The 17,834-nt window shown below is 39.0% G+C and overlaps 1 protein-coding gene across 3 annotated transcripts in view; it reads right to left on the bottom strand.

Moving 5' to 3' along the window:
• Positions 1-17,834, bottom strand: part of CRYL1 (crystallin lambda 1) — a 61,057-nt gene that overhangs the window by 13,400 nt on the left and 29,823 nt on the right. For all 3 annotated transcript variants that reach the window (XM_069808187.1, XM_069808189.1, XM_069808188.1), the window contains 2 exons: positions 16,292-16,486; positions 6,657-6,762 (listed from right to left, as the gene is read on the bottom strand). In XM_069808187.1, the coding sequence (XP_069664288.1) occupies positions 6,657-6,762; positions 16,292-16,486 (301 nt within the window). The remainder of the gene's footprint in view (positions 1-6,656; positions 6,763-16,291; positions 16,487-17,834) is intronic.

Raw genomic sequence — 17,834 nt, 5'->3', positions numbered from 1 at the left:
AGGTCAGGGCTATTATTGCAAATGTGGATGAGAAGAGCACTTCACTGGAGCATAGCGAAGAAGATGGAAAACAAATATGACAGAATTACTTTAACTTTAATCCTTGTTGATACTGCCTCGGGAGCAGCTTAAGCTGGAAGAATTACCATCCGTAAACAGTGCGAGACAGATAGGGCAACACCAGGGAGCTGGAGAAACAGGAAGAAGATGGCAAATCGGGCTGTTAAAAACAATCAATCTCTCTCCTTGCATCCAGTTGCTGTGCCCACACTGTGCCCCACTATCTCCAGCTGGAGAAAAAGAATGACACAAGATGCATGTGGGATAGAGAAAGAGGGGAATCAACTCGCAGCACAGGAATGACAATAGCTTCCTCTTGTCTGTGTGCTTTGTTGGCTCCCTTTCTAAACCTCCATCTTCCTTGCACGCTCACCTCATCAATGTTGGAGAGAAGAGGCTGTGGAAGAACGCAGATGTTGCAGCAGGCACCTGAGAACCATGAATACAGAACAGAAATACCTCCAGGGAAGGTAGGAGTTCCCTGAATCTTCCTTCCACCACATGTTTACAACTATGGCAGAGTGTGGAAGAACAGGAATGAGTAAAATGTTCTAAGGGAGTAGTGGATATAGGATTATAGAGATGAAAAGGGGAATACTCTATCTTCCTTGAAAGTCCCAAACCCACTCAGCATTTCTGACTTGTACAGAATAGTTACAGGAACATGTTATCACAAGCTACACGAGGGCATTGATTCAAGGCTCTTGAGCTGTCCATATGTATCTAGGAAATGCAAGGCTCTTTACACCACCAACAAAGAAAGAATAAGGTGCTGCTTATTTAACTTCAATGAGAGTCCAGGCAGTTCCCAAAATAGCTAATGAACTGTCCCACAAGAATTCGTTCACATGACTACACTTTGGGTTTGCAGGTCCTTACCCGAAGGACTTGCACTGGTGTGGTGTGAACATGGGTATCGGTGAAATGCCTCTAGTTGCATCATCAAGATAAACGAGGCATTGATGAAGTAAAAGGAACTCAGGACAGATATTTAGCTTAGAAGCATGCATAAAATGATCCACTGCCCTGAGAGGACCTCTTCACAAGTGATGCTGATAAACATAAAGGTGATGGGAGTAGTAGGAAAAAAGGAGAACATGACAGTATAAAATGGAGTACATTCATGCATTATAGTATGTAAGCATCTTCAAGTATCTTAGCTTCTTGTATGCTAAGTCTCATTGCTTCCTCTTCATAAGACAGGCATGAGGGCTGAAGGATGCAAGCAAGCAAACTTGGTAAACCAGTCTGGCAAGGACACTACACATGGGGCAAAAGGAGGAAGGCACTCAGATGCTTGTGACAGAAAACAAGAGACAGGAGCAAGTGTTACTGGCAAGGACAGGGAAAACACCAAAGACAGAGGGTGTCTCATGATACTGAGTATTAACTTGATGACTTCGAACCTGATGAGCAGCATAATAAGATACTGTAATGACTCAAAAAAAGTAGGCGAGATGGTCAAGCCACTGATGCAATAGCATCAACAATCTGAAAAGATTGGGGTGGAGTTGATTTTAGCTGGTAAAAATCTAAGAAGAGGCTGCACTTGGTAAGACTGAAGATGAACATGGATGAGAACAGAAAAGAAGGGGCATATTTCAGGAACATCACAGTGGAATCTGTCATGGTTAGGTTACGTTCAGAGAAAAAAAGTCCCAACCTCTTTGTTTTGCTGACAGAGGGATTACATTTCCATATATTACAGCTCCAAGGAAAACTTTCTAAATGCAACCCTATCTTCATCAAGGGTGTCTGAACATAGATGCGTGTTCTTAGTTAGGGTGTGAATTCACAGGACACTTGCTACTCTGCATTAATTCCCATATGAATTCACTTAAGACTGCAGTTGCATGAATACTTTCAAGTACCCTAAGACAGTGGTAGCACCAAAAAAAGTTTTCTTCTTACTGTCCCTGTGTTACAAATATTTGTGCAGGGCTGCTGTGAGCTGGATCAAGGAATTAAACTGAGTTAATATGAACCCACTTCTTTTATTAGATCAGTTTCAAATCTGGGATGAATTCCTCAGCCTGAGCCACTTGATGACCATACACATTCTTTTGCTAGTGCAAGGGAGAAGGATGTACCAAGATGTGTTCTTTAGACACATCTATAATGACTTGAGCAGTAAAGCATTAAGAATTCCTGTGCAAAGTCATGTGCTCCTTTCAGAAGGTGGAGGGAACCGCTTTACACCTAAGTGTCCATAGAAGGAAACTGGTGCACAGCAGCCAGTATGTTGAAAAATTCACACTTTCGCTTACTGCACACAAACTTTTTCATACAGAAAAAGCCCTGCAGTTGCATAGAGGCAAACAACAGTTGTAGGACTATAAACTGCTTTCTTCAGCCTATTGGGAAATAATTGAATGTGTGTAAACATGTATGAGCTGGTGGGTTCATGAAAGAACGTTTTTGTCTGATTATGTACCACTGTGATATTTCATCTCAGTAGTACCCTCTTACAAGTATTCCTGAATTGACATATTTTATTATCCTAAAACATAACATGTGGGTTGGACAGAAACAGAAGTAATCTTCCTTTTCTTAGATTTTACTACCTTAACGTAGAGATCCTCACGCCTTCTTCTTACTAGCCTGTGGTACAAAAGCTCCTGAACTGGGTTAAAGCTTGGTTTGCTCTCTATATGGCAGCATTAAAGCAGCAGCCATAGCAATGAAAATAACCTCTGCTTTTGAACCAGCCAGCATGCCTGCCTACAGTAATTGTTAAAAAACATGCTTGGCTATGTTTTGCTCAAGCCAGACAAGAAAAGTTTCCTTCCTTTGAACCATGGCTTATGATTGCCCCTCTCCGTGTTTTGTGCTTTTCATACAGCACAATCATTCTGCTCTTACCATCCAAACCCAATTCATCTGGCAGGTGCTTCTACTATAAGCAAGTATTCCCACTTCCAGTATGAGAAATACAATTTTGATCATGAAGACTCATTCCTAGGTTACCAGGTATTTGCATTTACATTATAGGGACCATACATCAGCCCCAATTTCCACACAACTCCTGTAGACACCTGTACGAATACCACAGTGAGTAATAGGTAGAATATGATCCTAGAATGGTGTTTTTATAAATGCAGGAGAGAAAATAGCAATAAAGATCCCTCAACCTGCCCCTATCCAGCTCTTCTGCTAATATTAGCAGTTTAGATCAAGATTAAATTCCAATTATAGCTCACTAAATAACCCACTAATAAAGTAACTGATCTAAGACAGCCAATTGTGAAATATATATGAAGAACTTCTGCTGCAAACATGTAAAACATGGTATGCAATAGTCTAGCCTCTGGTTTTACAGATGATTTTCTGCAAAGGCTTAAAAGCAGCTCACAGTTCAAGAAACAAGAGATTCAGGAGATACAATCTTACTGAGGCTGGATCATCTTCAGTATATTCACAGACAGCCAGGTCCATATACAGGAGGGACATTGTATCTGCTGACATAATCCCATGATAAGTAAATGGGTAAAATTACTCTAGTGCAGTCTATTGATGTTCCTTGTAAAAGACTTAACAGCATTTGTTGCAATGCTGCCATGTGAAATCATAAGATGACAGACTCAAAATACAGATCTTACTGAAACCAATGTTAATTTTATTTACCAACAATCAACATTATAATATTATGCAATTTGGACATGCTTTTTTCCCCCCAAAGGGGTTTCCTTCCTGTCAGTTGCAATTCAGTTCTCCAATTGCTATTGCTGCTTCTGCTCCTTTTAGTGACTTGACGCTGTCATTTTATTCCATGTTCAAGGCTGTTGTCTCACTGCCATATATTCAAAATTCCTAATATTCATGCATGGATCAGCGGATTATCTAAAGTAGCCTGGATAATAGCTCTTGGTAGGATCATTTATGAATATGAAAGGACAAAAGAACTAATACAGGGGAAACCTGGCATTAGCACATAGGAAGTTCATGGGAGGATCTTGATGTATGCATCCCACAGGGAAAGAAATAACACTGATCTCAGAAAAAATCATTGGAATAATACTCTTTATTCAAAACCAAACAAAAATATCACAACACTCTTACAAAAACAAACAAACAAACAAAAACCCCAACAAACAAACCCCGAAAAACTTCATCTTCCTGCATGTCCTACACATAACACAATTTTTCTCATGCGCTTCCTGCATCCCCAACATCCTTCCTCACTGATTAGCAGAGAGTTTAGGATTGTGGGTAATTAATACCTTATGGCTGTAAAGAAAGCTGCTGTGAAGTTGGTGAAGCTGCTAGACAGGCTAACAAACAGGATAGAGGGGGGTTCTTATCTCTATCTCTATTTCCCTCCATCAATAAAAACCAGACACTATTAGTACAATGCACCAGAGTGGGTTTTCCTGGGCTATCAAGAGGAAGTCCATACTATTCCGTATTATGTGAAGCAATACTGGGCAACCAAAGAGAAATTGGCACTGGTACGAACTACGACCATAAGTCATCATGTGCCCTGACATCAGCAATTTTAATTTAAACTGTCTCTGATGAGAGCAACAGCCTGAGTCAGCCTGCCAGCACATAAAGAGGAGCAGCTGTAGACTTGGAGACAATGCATCTGCAAGATCAGGAGTGAAGCAATACTTCTCATGATCCAAGTTATTGAACAAGCCAACAAGGTGCTTTTGCATAAGTGGAGCAGTCCACAAGTGTACTAATTGTGTTATTTTAGGGTTATTTTTAATTAAGAAGATCATATAATGTTAAAATAACTCTACAGGTATATTTTGGTTCAGTATTTTGCAAGCCCACCACAAGACTACTCTTCCAGTTTATCAGTCTCTTGGATTATACTTCATAATTTTTCTTTCTCTGATCTGGAATACTAAAATTCCTAACAGAAGGTAGCATTAAATCCAGAAGCTGGATAATCTCTGCCATAAATAAGCAACCTACCAGTTGCATATGTTACCTAAAACTGGTTTGAGATGGGAAATTCCAGAAATGTTTTTGTAACAATGACTACTTCTTGATGGGAGGAAGGAAGCTAAGCTGGATCATGATGGAACATAGAATGCCAGAGGGCACTCCAGGAAGAGCATCAAAACCAGCCCAGATGACTTATATGTTTCCATTAATCTCAAGTAAACATTGTTTTAGAATTAAGGAGCCTAAAACATGGATAAAAAAAGAATTCACAAGTATGATTTGATCTCTAAAATGGATTAAAAATTTTTTGGTATTAACAAGCATTTTGCTTAACTGCCTCTATTAAAATCAAACCAAGTGACTCTAACAGAAGACCCAGTGCATGGACAGTTCCTGCAGAGGATGGCATGGCAGTTTAGCAGAGTGATGGGGCAGGACTGGACAACCCTGGTCTGCAAGACTCCAGGTAAATTGCTGTCTAGTACTATGTGCACCTGTTCTGTTCTGTGTAAAGAATATACATGGTTTATATTGACTAAGTCCAAAATCACTAAAGGGAGGACTGGAAACTGCCAGATGTTAATAGATCAGAACAGGGAAACCTTTAGAAAGGAGCCTCTATTTAGAGGATGGATGTTACCTAACAATGGACAAAAGCAAACACTTTGTGACATTTAATTTACTGATATACAACCAAACTGACAAGCTGAAAGACTCTGGTGGAAGATCCACAATTCCACATTTATGTCAAAATTGCTTAGTCAGCCTTAAGAGACCGAAGTTTCTGCCAAGTAACTAACCAACAAGTAGACATAAAACAATACTTGTAATTGAGCACTGATACTTTATGATCTTGGTTTCTTATTTTTATTTTATTATTAGGCATTGCAGTAGTGCCTAAAAGATCCTGTAATGGAGCAGGGGCCATGTACCATGGCAGGGACCATACAGAACAATAAAAGACATAGCCCATAACATAAAGATCTAAAAATATATTTGGTTGATCTTCACTTCTTGAAGTTTTCATGTTTTGTTAAATTCATTGCTCAAACCTTTGTAACCCTGATCTGTAATTTTTATTTCGTTTTATGCAATTGACTTTTTATTTAGCTGGGATTCATGTATACTATTCCAAAAACATCTAAAAATCTGTCTTGATTAGGCAAGATAGATGTTGAACTGTTACTTGACTGCTTTGTCAAGTCAACTTTGTATGCACAGTATTTTGCAGACAGAAGCAATTTTATTTCACTCAGGATCTAAGCCAGCTTAAAGCAAGTCAGCTCCGGTGATACTTACACTGAGCCTATGCTACAAATTCTGGAGAAGAAAAAAACCAAAGACAACCCAAAAAAGCACACTCATCTACAGAAAGTGTGTTTCTGTTGACCCTTGATTATCAGATGGGTACAGCAAGGTTTGCAAAGCACTGGGACAAATCTTGGAAAAAAATGAAGTACACAACTAGCGTTTCAATGATTTGTCATCTTTCACCTGATTACTTACAACAGGATATTCAATATCCATTTCCTTCCATCCAACCTCAAGTTTTAGATAAATTTTCCTTTTCTTATCATTACAGTAAAGAGAGAGACAAGTCATAGCTGCAGCAATCCTAACCTGGTTTGTTATATAACATTTCCAGAGTCTTGTGTCATATAAGCCTTCCCTTCACATTCATATAATTTTAAACTACCTACCTTCTGCATTAAGATGCATGGTCTCCAGAGGTCCAATAAATGCATATCGCATTCCCAATCCATCAGACATTACAAGGTCTAGATCAGTAGGAGATATTAGTCCTTCCTAAGTAGCAAAAGTAGAACAGGAAGGAAGATTTGTGAATGTTTGGTTTTAATGCAAAATTGCCTGCTCCTTGTATATAATTAAAAAATTAAAGTAGTTATAAAATCTAAGGCTAGAAACAGCAGTTAGCTTGCAAACAGAAACACAACTGTTTGCCAGAAATGTCCGTCTATTATGCAAGCCTTCCTATGGTTCAGTATAAACACTCATTCACATCTCTAGGATTGCTGTACTTCATAATCCAAATACACATTGATACACTTTGACAGTACCTTATTTTTAAATTTTTAGATTAAAACACTTTTTCATACAATATGTACTATTTGTACACCCTAATTTGCCTGATACTTACTACTTACAATAAGTCATGTAATAAAACTAAATCAAGCTGTCTATGTTAACAAACATACTTTTATCTCAGAAACTGAGAATCAGAGAACACAGAGCAAACGTGACACTCTTAATAGCACATGACCAAAAGAGTTTATACCAAGTCAAAGTACTATACCAGCCCTTTTAACACCTCCCTTCACATTCTCTTAATTTTGGATTTTGGGGCAGTCACAACTGGCAGAACAGGGGCACAGCAGTGGGTACTGCTCCTGAGGCCACCTGAGAACAAGGCTGGGACTAAACATGCAGGCAATGCAGCTGCCGCTCCCTTCCACAAAACCCATTGCACATCAACCTACCCAGCCTCAACCTGCCCAGGTTCTCGAGTCATTGCCAGCCTCACATCTCAGAGCTGGCAGGATACGGAGCATGCAAAATGAAGCATTTCTCCTGTTAAAAGTTGGGCACTGCTGTTCCACCCACATGCTGTCATTTACCAGAAAGCCAACGCCCCCATCAGGTTAGGGCAAGCACATGAAGGCTTGTAAAAAAAATGAGTTACAGTTCATTAGCTTAACAGATTTAGTTGAGAAGAATAATATTTATCATATGAGGTTGTTTTCCACCTACCAGAAAGATATGAATGAACTAAGACCTGTTCTAACCAATTCCATCAGATAAAGCTTGGTTTCAGGAACTTGTCGTCTTTATTCCCAGAGACATAAAAACATTTTCTTCTGGTTAAAAAGGTGGAAGAGATGCTGAACTGCTTCTCATTTGTCTTCTCACCCTACCTTGAAGTGCTCTCCCCTCCTCAGTGCCTCTTTCTCCACAAGTCCCTTTGAGCTGCAGAATACAAGTAGGTATACTCATCTGCTTGGCCAAAGGCAGGTCTTTTTCTGTTAACTTTCCCTCTCACAGGGCCCTGTCTGAATGCTCCTTCATATCACAGTGATCAGCCAGAGTTGCAGACCTGCAGGACAGCTCTCCTGACTTCTTGTAGACATTGACATCTGAGCTAGACATTTAGACTCTATAATCACTAGGGAGGAAAAAGAAATCAGTGTCCTAAAGCAGGTATCTAGAATAGATGAGTTGTGTCCTAAAAGGGCCTAGTTCTCCTCACTGACTGAAAGATGACTAAGGACCTTGGATGTCAGTATTTACATTGTAGAAATCCCATCTTAAGCAAGTGGAATCCCACCCACAGTGTCTTCCCTGTGTTCATCAACTATATCATCTGCTGTTACTTAAAAAGAAAACGATAAGCCAAGGACCAACATAACTTCTACAGCTTGCCACAGACATCAAGTTTCATTATCTCAGACTTAAATAGAGCCTTTTATAAGACTCAACCTCAAGTCTCAATCTGTTGGTAGGCACTGCTCCTACCAAAACCAAGCCTGGCTGAATCCCTGTTGCAGGTGGCTTTTGAACTCTATCTTAAAAAGGAAATGATAATGTAATTACTAAGATCTACCCACCATACATGGTACACACAGCTCTGGTAACAATTTAATTAGACATAAAATGGCAGGGATAAGGAAGCATTATTTTCTTCAATTTAAAGGTAAGGCATAGGTATGGGTAAAGCATCTCGAGGCAGACAAGAAGGTCTGCATAAAGACAGGACTAATGCAAACCTCAGACAGCATTCAGATTACAGACCAGCATCAGTGTAACTAACACAGCCACCGTACGTTCTCTGACAGTTTTTTCCCCTGACATGGCAACACAACTTCTCTGAACGACATCAGCAAAGTCAACAAAAGCACTCTTCCGTTGGGAGTGCTTCAGCCAAACAATGAGTTATGCTGGTAAAGCTGTGCTTGATGAGTGATTTTTTTTTTCCCCTGGTTGACATGGATTTGTGGACAAAAGATTAACCACAAGTTCCAGACATGCATTTGAAACACAGCAGCAGTTAAAAACTGTAAAGATAACATTAAAGAGTTAACAGGCTCTTGAAACACTTCAGAATCATTGCAAATTAATTTTCAAATTAAAAACTGATTTACTTCTTTTGATACTGTAGTCCTCAGCTTTGGTACTGACATTTGAAGACCAGGTACCTTCAGAATCATGAGATGGAGTGCTTTGCTCTTGGCCTTTTGACTATAGCTTTTGACTTTAGCAGCTGCTAAAAGGCAAAAATTGCTGCAACCAGAAGGAAAACATGACAGATCCCTCCATTTGAGGAATATATTATTCTATACATGTGAGCTCCGTTTCTCCTTGTCACATAGACCCTCTTAAAGAAAAGTGTTTTACTTTTTCTCTTCAGAAATGAAAAACGTGTAAGTGAGAAACAAGTTAGACCATCCTCCCCTAGGGAATAACCCTACTCCCACTTTGTTAAGATCATAAATTGGTGGAATGATTCAGCAGGATGGGTGCAAGGTCAGCAAGGTATCTTCCACAAGGATCTGTGTTTATGCTAAGAAGTAAACAAGAAAGAGTTCCAACCCAGTTTCATTAAGTCTAGGTGTGAAACAATCTTCCCAAGAGGATTTTTCATCCTCTTCATCCTGGGTAACCCTTCTTGCAAGCCTTCCCCTCGAGCACTTGTCAGAGGGAAGAGAAAGTGTGTTAGAGTTCACCAGAAGCTTTCACAGCTACAAAATTAAGATCTTAATTTAAAATAAATTCCACCAAAATCCTCAGTGACCCCAAGGGCCAGTCAAACTTCAAGATCTAAACTAGTTCAGGATCCTCCACACTTCTTATGACACTATTTATATACCACAATCTCATCTTCCTGGAGATTTTAATCTCCTGTAATGCCACAGTATTGTCCTAATGCTCCTTTGGTATTTTATTAGTGCTTCTCACTATGCAGGGACGCTTTTCTCCTTTCCAAAAACCTGTGGTGGTTCTGCAGTCTCCACCTTTAGGCCCTGACCCAACCTCCCTGGTTTTAATCAACAGTCTTTACATCTGTGAGTCACACCCACATCGCAACTTCTGTCACTGACTTGGTTTGTAATCATATTAAATGTGACATGGCCAAAAAAAAAAAAAAAAAAAAATCTTACTTTTTCTGATACTACCAATTCATCATGTTCTCCTACTCACTCCAGTCTGTCTATAGAGTTATTTTGGACTCCACTCCCTCCTGGACCACATACTTTCTTGTCTCCAAATTTGCCACTTCACCCTTTATCTCCCAAATACAGTATTTTTTTTTTTTCTGATTGCCACTAATATATGCGTTCTCTCCCAGCAGCACTTGTTACACCCTTCTCTTCACTATCACTTTACTCAAATCACTTCGATCCACACCCTGATGAGATCTTACTCCAGTCCTCTCATTTTGAGCATATGACTTTTCTCCTAGATCCCTCTACCAGCTCCATCTCTTTCCATTTCATCATGTTTGAGAAACTTGTTGTCCCATACAATTCACACCTCCTTACTTTGCTGGCTTTTGTCTTCCTTCTTCTATGGCACCCTCACTCACCTCACCCTGTAAGAAACACTTTGTATCAACACTATTTTTATCCCTGGCCCTTATAAACTTCCTTTTATGATATCCCCCTTTTATGGGGCACTGTAACTAGATGTTTAACCTTTTACCTTATCTTTGATCTTTTGGAAAGGTCCTCTGGATAACGCTATAATATAATTAATAATAAGGCATTCAGAATTAAAAAAGTCTTGCCAGCATTTAAAGACTGCCAAGCTAGTCACCTGAGAAGGGAGAGGTACATATATTAGGGACTGAAGCCAATGCACCCGATTGCTGTGAAAATGAAATAAAACGGACACACAGCCAAACCATGACTTTATTTTCCAGAAGACTAACAAAAATGGCAGGGCTGCCCATTCTTCTTGTCTTTTACAATGAGTATAAACTAAAAGAAAAACCACTTTTAAAGAAAAAATATATTAAGACACTACCAAAAGCTTATACAGAGGAAAATACAGACTCTAAAGACACTTATCATATGATCCATCATGCAAAATAGTCCTAGCAGGTTCTTAAAAGCAGCTGAAACTCCTAAATTAGATCAGGGCTGAAAAACCGCCATGTTCTCCTCCCTATCAGTGTTACTGTATTTCACGACCTCCTTGCAAATTCGAGCTGATGCTTAGAAAAATATTTCACCAAGAAAAGCTTCCACTCAGTAATCCACAGTAAAAGGACAGTCCTAGATGTTCAGAGCAAGGTTTGAGACTTCTGATCTAAAGCATTGGTGAAACTGTTTGGTTTTTATTTTCTGGATGAAGTCAACCAAAACTTTACCTTCAGAACCAGATAAAGTCAAGCTATTTAACTAGCACTCTTTTGCAACATAATCCCAAGCTACTATAGAATGCATTGGTACTGGTAAAAGTACGAAAGTAATAGTGTCAGCAGTGCACAAGGTGCTTCCCAGGCAAATAGCGGCAATAAGTCTCTGCTCCAAGGAGTTATGAACAAAATCAGATATATCAGTGATCACTGTCAATGGGTGCATGAGAAAGTAAATAAATGGTAACACGGAATAACAGAGAAAGCCGTCTTGAGATATTTTTCCTATTACTGGCTACAGATTATTCTAATAGTTCCAAACTTATAATATAAAAATTTAGGGTTGAGAAGAGAGGAATAAGGATCTTCAACCGCAACATCTCTCAGTACATCTTTTACTGTCATCATAATCAGCTTTGCAACACTTCTACCAGAGACCTAAGAATTAAAAACATAAATAAGAAACCTACAAGAATGTCAAATCTCACATGCTATGTGGTCTTACAGAAAGTTCTCAGATACACGACCTTACAGAGACAGACTGGAGTGTTCCCACTATCTGCGTTTTCACGGAATAAATTGTGGAGCATGGGAAGACACAGATAACTGACACAAAAAGTTCCTGCCACAAACACCTGCACTGCCCAAGTGCTCGTGACTTGCAAGTCAAAACAATGTGCAAAAAGACATCTTGCCACACAAAAGACTAACTCGGATCCAAAATGAAACATCTCATTGTAGCACTCTTGCCTCAAAGGGGAACGCTTGCTTGAATTCCTTCTTTTAGGCCCATGAATGAATCTATGCTCTTTGCTTCTAAGTTCTTGTAAAGTCAAACTTCTGCATCCTTAAATCCATGTTCTTAATTAACCGCATGGCCAAAGTTCTCAGCACCCAACTCTGTGTCTCTAAATGAGTTTTCATTCTCCTACTTGCCTACAAATTGGGATCTCAACCTTCAGGCCTCCTAATTTTTCAACACCTTAACTCCGTCCTTCCCACTACCACATTCGGCCCAGTTCTGCATTCACAGCACTTGTTTTGTTCCCAGCTTCAAAATCCCAGCCACCCCATGTATGCTCCTGAGGACCCCAGCACCTTTGGCAAAAACAAACTGTATCCTAATATCTCGGTTTCTTGTTGTTACTTTCATCACTTTGCCCTGAATTATGCCTCTCTCTCTGCTCCAGCATCCACGCCCACATGCAATTTGAGCATCATAGGGAGTCCGAGCCTGAACCCAACCTGCCAGCGGGGCCTTACCTCAGATTTCTGTCTGTGTTACAGCCTCTCATACTCTTGGACCGACATGACAAAAGTTGGTGAGCCCCACGCATCATCCAGCAAGCAGCTATATTTACCACATTGTTTTCTATACAGCTGCATGTTCATGCTCTGTATCAGACCCCTTCTCCCATTGTATGATCCCTGCCCCATGCCTCACCCACCACACATCCCAACACAGCACTGCTAAGGAAAAGAGAGGGACTGGCAGGTCATCAGTTGCCAAGCTACATTTGGGAACTAAAATGTATCCTGCAAGCCACTCAGTCCATTTGTGATAAAGTTTTCCAGATGAATGTTAGTACAGCTATACCTCCATGTCTGTCCTGCCACCAATGCCTTTTTTAACAGTACATAAGTACTTCTACTGGAGAAGCTTCTGCTCATGTCTTGAATGAAGTAAGCTCAACTGACCAAAAAAACCCAAACCCAAACCCTAAAAAAAACCACAAAAACCAAAACAACAACAAAGACTGTTTTGGTCCATGCAAAGGTGTCCAAATTTGGACTATGATACAAGCATATGTGCACATGCGTGCATGTTTAAGATCACTCCCCTGCCATTACTATAAATATTTTTGAGGGGAGGATGCAGATGAGAAGCTTTTGAGCTCATATCTCAGCAAAGTCCTCAAAAAAACCAGATAGTTGTTTACATAAAGGGGCTGATTTAAGATCATTTCAAGTGGCTTCAAAACACTTGGAGACTGCTGCTATGTTTCTCTCCTGGTTCATACATAGCATTTATATCTGGAATATTTATGTTCTTGTTATGTGGCAAAGAACTGATACACTGCAGTGCAAATACAACAGTCCTCCAGAAACAACAGAGATTTTTCTCTAGCACTCACCATGTTAAAATTAAAGAAAACTTTTAACAGAAATAGGAGCACCGATCCGTATATGACATGTAACTGTAGGCATCCATAGATACTTGTTCAGACCTTTACAACCACTAATAAAAGAAGTAAGCTTGAAATTACATTTTATCATTCTGCCTCATTGTTCTTTTACACTAGTCAAAAGCAATATACAATTATTAGCATCAAAATACCACAGTGTTCGTAAGTAATTTCGTAAGAATGCCTGTGCTCTGCATCCAAGCTGACTTGGATTGCCTCATCCAATATGCACAATTTACATATCTAATCACAAAAGGATTAATAGCATGGTCATTTTGGACAAGAATGCTTTATTAATATGTCCCTCCTGCTAATATTTGTAGTTTATCTTCCACCCCCAGTTCTTCTTAGGGTAATGAAAACTTTTGTTATCAGAGGGAATCAATGTGAGTAAAACTTGATTTTCAGGAGCCTCTCAAGGACTGTGAGGTGGGGAGCCTGAAGTTTTCAGTATTTTAACCCTCTGAAAAGTGACTTAATCAGAAGCAAGAAGTATTTTTCCCCACTTTGAAAGTGGAAAACACCAAAAGAACATGACTTGCAATAAAAATTACAGAGTTGGCAGCACAACAGTAGAAACACAGAAACTGGCTCAGGCCTGCAGTGATTCTCCTCCCGTCAAAGGCAGTGTGTAGCCTGAAGTCACACAGCTGAAACTATACACCTTTGATAGCTGCTATTTGTCCAGGCTTTTGGAATGGAAACACAGCCAAAGTTGTTACAGTTTAAATGCGTATTTGCCTGAAAATCAATAAAATTATACAAAAACAGAACAACTTGGAAACTTTGATGATGCACAACAAAAGCAACTTTCATTATCTGTCACTACTTCAAGCACTATTTTGTAACTATTCACATACCACCACCCACACAAAACCATCCATACAGGTTCATACTAAAGGTTCACCTCAGATCAATACCTCTTTTCCAATAGTAGTCCATGAAGTATTGTTACACTCTTTCCATAACTGAAGACCAGAGAGTGATACTTTCAATGGTATGTACTGTCTCAGCTCCCAGCAGTCCAGTCTTTGAGACTTCAACAGCTGGAGGTTGCTTTCTGCATGGTTTTCCTCTAACAAGAATGTGTCTAAATGTTCCCTGAACCCATTCATATTTAGCATCCTAGGTTTCTATAGGAGTGGCTTCCACAATTCAGTTTATGCCTCTCAGAGACATGAAAGAAACCTACTAGATTTTGGAGGCATTACTTCCCTGGATACCTGTGCTGACCAAGGGTATTGTATCAATATGCCTACACATTATCAGGCTTATGGGTTCAGTTTCCCAATGACTCTTTTAACTCTTTTAAAAGACTAAAGGTGTAAGTGCCAACTTCCATTTCTGCAGTATTATGCTAGTTGCTGTGTAAAAAGGTGCTTATGTCAGTATTTCATCAACTTCATATTTAAGTTTTGGGATTCTCAGGTAAGTTCCATTTCTCCTTCACAGTCTGCCATTACTCATTTACTCTTTCCTCCTCCAAAAATCTTGTTCTTAGCATGACTTGTTCTACTGCTACATCAGATCCCTTCCTTTCAAGGAAAGGTTACAGTGTGGGAATCTCCTTAACAGTGAACATTGCAGTTCAGCTAGCTTTTCCCCTGTGAACTTACCTTCCTTGTTTGCATTTTTTAGCAGTTGTTTTTACATTTTTATTCTCAAAAATCCTTTTTTTCCCTAGTGTTATTACGGTTTCAAAAATAATTTGGAGGTTACTATCCTCTCTATGCTGTGTCTTTCAAAATGACTACAGTTTTCTGAAGGGTTTTTTCTTATCATATACTTAAGAGTTTGTATTAACTTATTTAATAACAGAAACCTTTTCTTTAATTTAAAGAGACATCTCCAGCAGAATATCAGTTCCTTCCTAACAACACTGTTCTAATTATTGTTATTATTCACCACCTCCTTTATATTGTTGTATTGTGTTGCTAGGGGAAGCTAACTACAGGTAAGCAAAATCAGTTCAGCAACTATGTTTAGATACTGCTTTGGAAAAAGAGTTGCTTTGTTTACGATATGTTAGTATTACCTTAGTTTTAAGATCTTTACTTATATTTGTGTGCATGGTTGTTTTAAACAGCTTGGAAAATCAAAACACTCTCCACGACAAAAAAGTAAGCCCTGCTCAAGCCCAGCTGAATCTCTTCTCAACAGAATAGCAACAGACTCATAATTCAGCTCTTCCTGATGAAAGATCAGACTCTGCAGCAGAGAACAGGTAACTGGGAAAAGCTGAAGGGGCACAAACAAATGATTCTCAGCCAGAAGTCTGAATGGGCAGGAGGAGGAGAAATCTGTCTTTACCTACAAGTATCAAATAACTGTTGAACCTATGAGTGCAATTCCTGAAAGGCCAAAGAGAAAACCATTTAAAATATTATTTTCATAACCACTGTACAGTAGGCCAGCAACATTCAGAAAATAACGAGACAACCTAGAAAAAAGAAAAACCAGTATTCTGATTTCTGTGCTTTTAAGATTGTTCTTTTGATTGTCACAAAAATGACAGTATTCTGAAAAGACAGCAGGATAAAGGATAGTTGTTATGATCGTATCACATTGGTTTTGTCAGTCTTTGCTATTTATAACTGACATAACTTCTTACTGTTTTTAATTTACATGTTAATATATAGTTCATGTTCATAAGGGACAGTTTAACAAAGATGACACAAATTTATAGGAAATTTAAAAATACAATCTCGCTTGTCACATCTACAAAACTGGCAGTGTGTGTGTGTAAAATTGGAAAAAAAAAAAAAGATATACATACACCCACAAGTCTCCAGGCTTCACTTATCACTGCATACTGGAGCCGATTCAGAACAAACCCCTCAATTTCTCTGTTTAGTTTGACAGGAGATTGACCAATGGTCTTCATCAGAGCATATGTTCTCTCTGTAGTAGAAGGATCTGTTTCTGGATGAGGAACAATTTCAACCAACGGCACAAAGTAAGGTGGATTTACCTCAAGAAGAAAGACAAAAGAAGAATGTCAACTACCAACAGATTAACAGTACAAGTTTATATAAAGCGTCTTTATAGCTTGCTACTAGTGTGGATATTTTCCAGTGAACGCAGCAAGACTGATCTTTAGACCCTGAAATACTTCACCAATCCAATAAAAGCTGGTGTATTAATGCAAATTAAAAAAATAATTAATGTTGCATTTAAATCTATCTCTCCTTAACCCCAGCAAAGTCCATGGAGCTACACTAAAGATGATAGCACTCAAACAGTACTAGTGAAGACTTCATACTGACTTGAGTAACTGATATTTTCTCAATATTCAGGCTGTTTGTTATTGTAAGACACATGGTCACCACCTGTCTTTCCAAATGAAACAAGGCATTTCCTTTTAGATATTCAGGAACTTTATAACAAAATTATTGCTAAACACCACCTGTAAGATGGAACACTTAACATATAAGCTACTACTGGCCCAAGCCTGTAAATATATGTAAAACACAGTAACCAGATACCACATAAAACACACTTTGAAAAAGTTGCAGAACAGGTTACCTTCAAACACTGTACCTACTTTAAAAATAAAGGAATTACCTCTCCCTGACTCTTCCTAAATATAATTTCTCATCAAGTCAAGACCTTTGTGTAATGTATTTTTTAAGTAATAAACAAAAAATTCTGAAGAACATGGAGAAACAGCTAAAAGTTCTTCAGGTCATACTGCCTGCATGCTCTTTCCAGAAGCAGCAGTCCTTCAGCCATATTCTTAACGTGTTAAACTCAGCTCTTGGTCTAGTTTCCAGGCAATAGAAGGAGCTAACATGTCATAAACTACTACCAGAAATAACATTGACATTTAAAGGATGGTAATTAAGTACTGATTCTTTCACCATGCTCCCTTACCGTCAACTGCTCTTAACTGTGCTCAGGTAAATGCAAGGACAGGATTTAGTCACAGCAACATGCAAGCAGTCTTTCCTCTCTGCATGTTCTTTCTTTTCAGTACTTACATCTGCTCTAACTACTGATGTAACACACTTCATTCTCTTTGAAGTACCTTGTGTTCCAACATAAACTTTCTCACATTAGTCTCTTTGGCAGTGCCACCACCAACACTGAGAATAGCATGATGGACACCATCAGAGCTGTGGTACCAGGCAAATTAGCAAGACACAAAACACTGCAAGCACCAAGTTCTCTGAAGGCTTTTCTAACCCTTAAGTACATCACAGGTTCCAATCAGGAAGAGGACACGTTAATTGTTGATAGAGACTGAGGCTATTATAAATTTCTTCCAAGATCAGTGTTGACAGTCATTTTATTGAAATATTCTATTTCATTAACTTGGC

Source organism: Haliaeetus albicilla, chromosome 20, assembly GCF_947461875.1.
Source record: "Haliaeetus albicilla chromosome 20, bHalAlb1.1, whole genome shotgun sequence".
Taxonomy (NCBI): domain Eukaryota; kingdom Metazoa; phylum Chordata; class Aves; order Accipitriformes; family Accipitridae; genus Haliaeetus; species Haliaeetus albicilla.
Note: the sequence above shows the minus strand (reverse complement) of the source record. Positions and strands in the feature narration are given on the sequence as shown.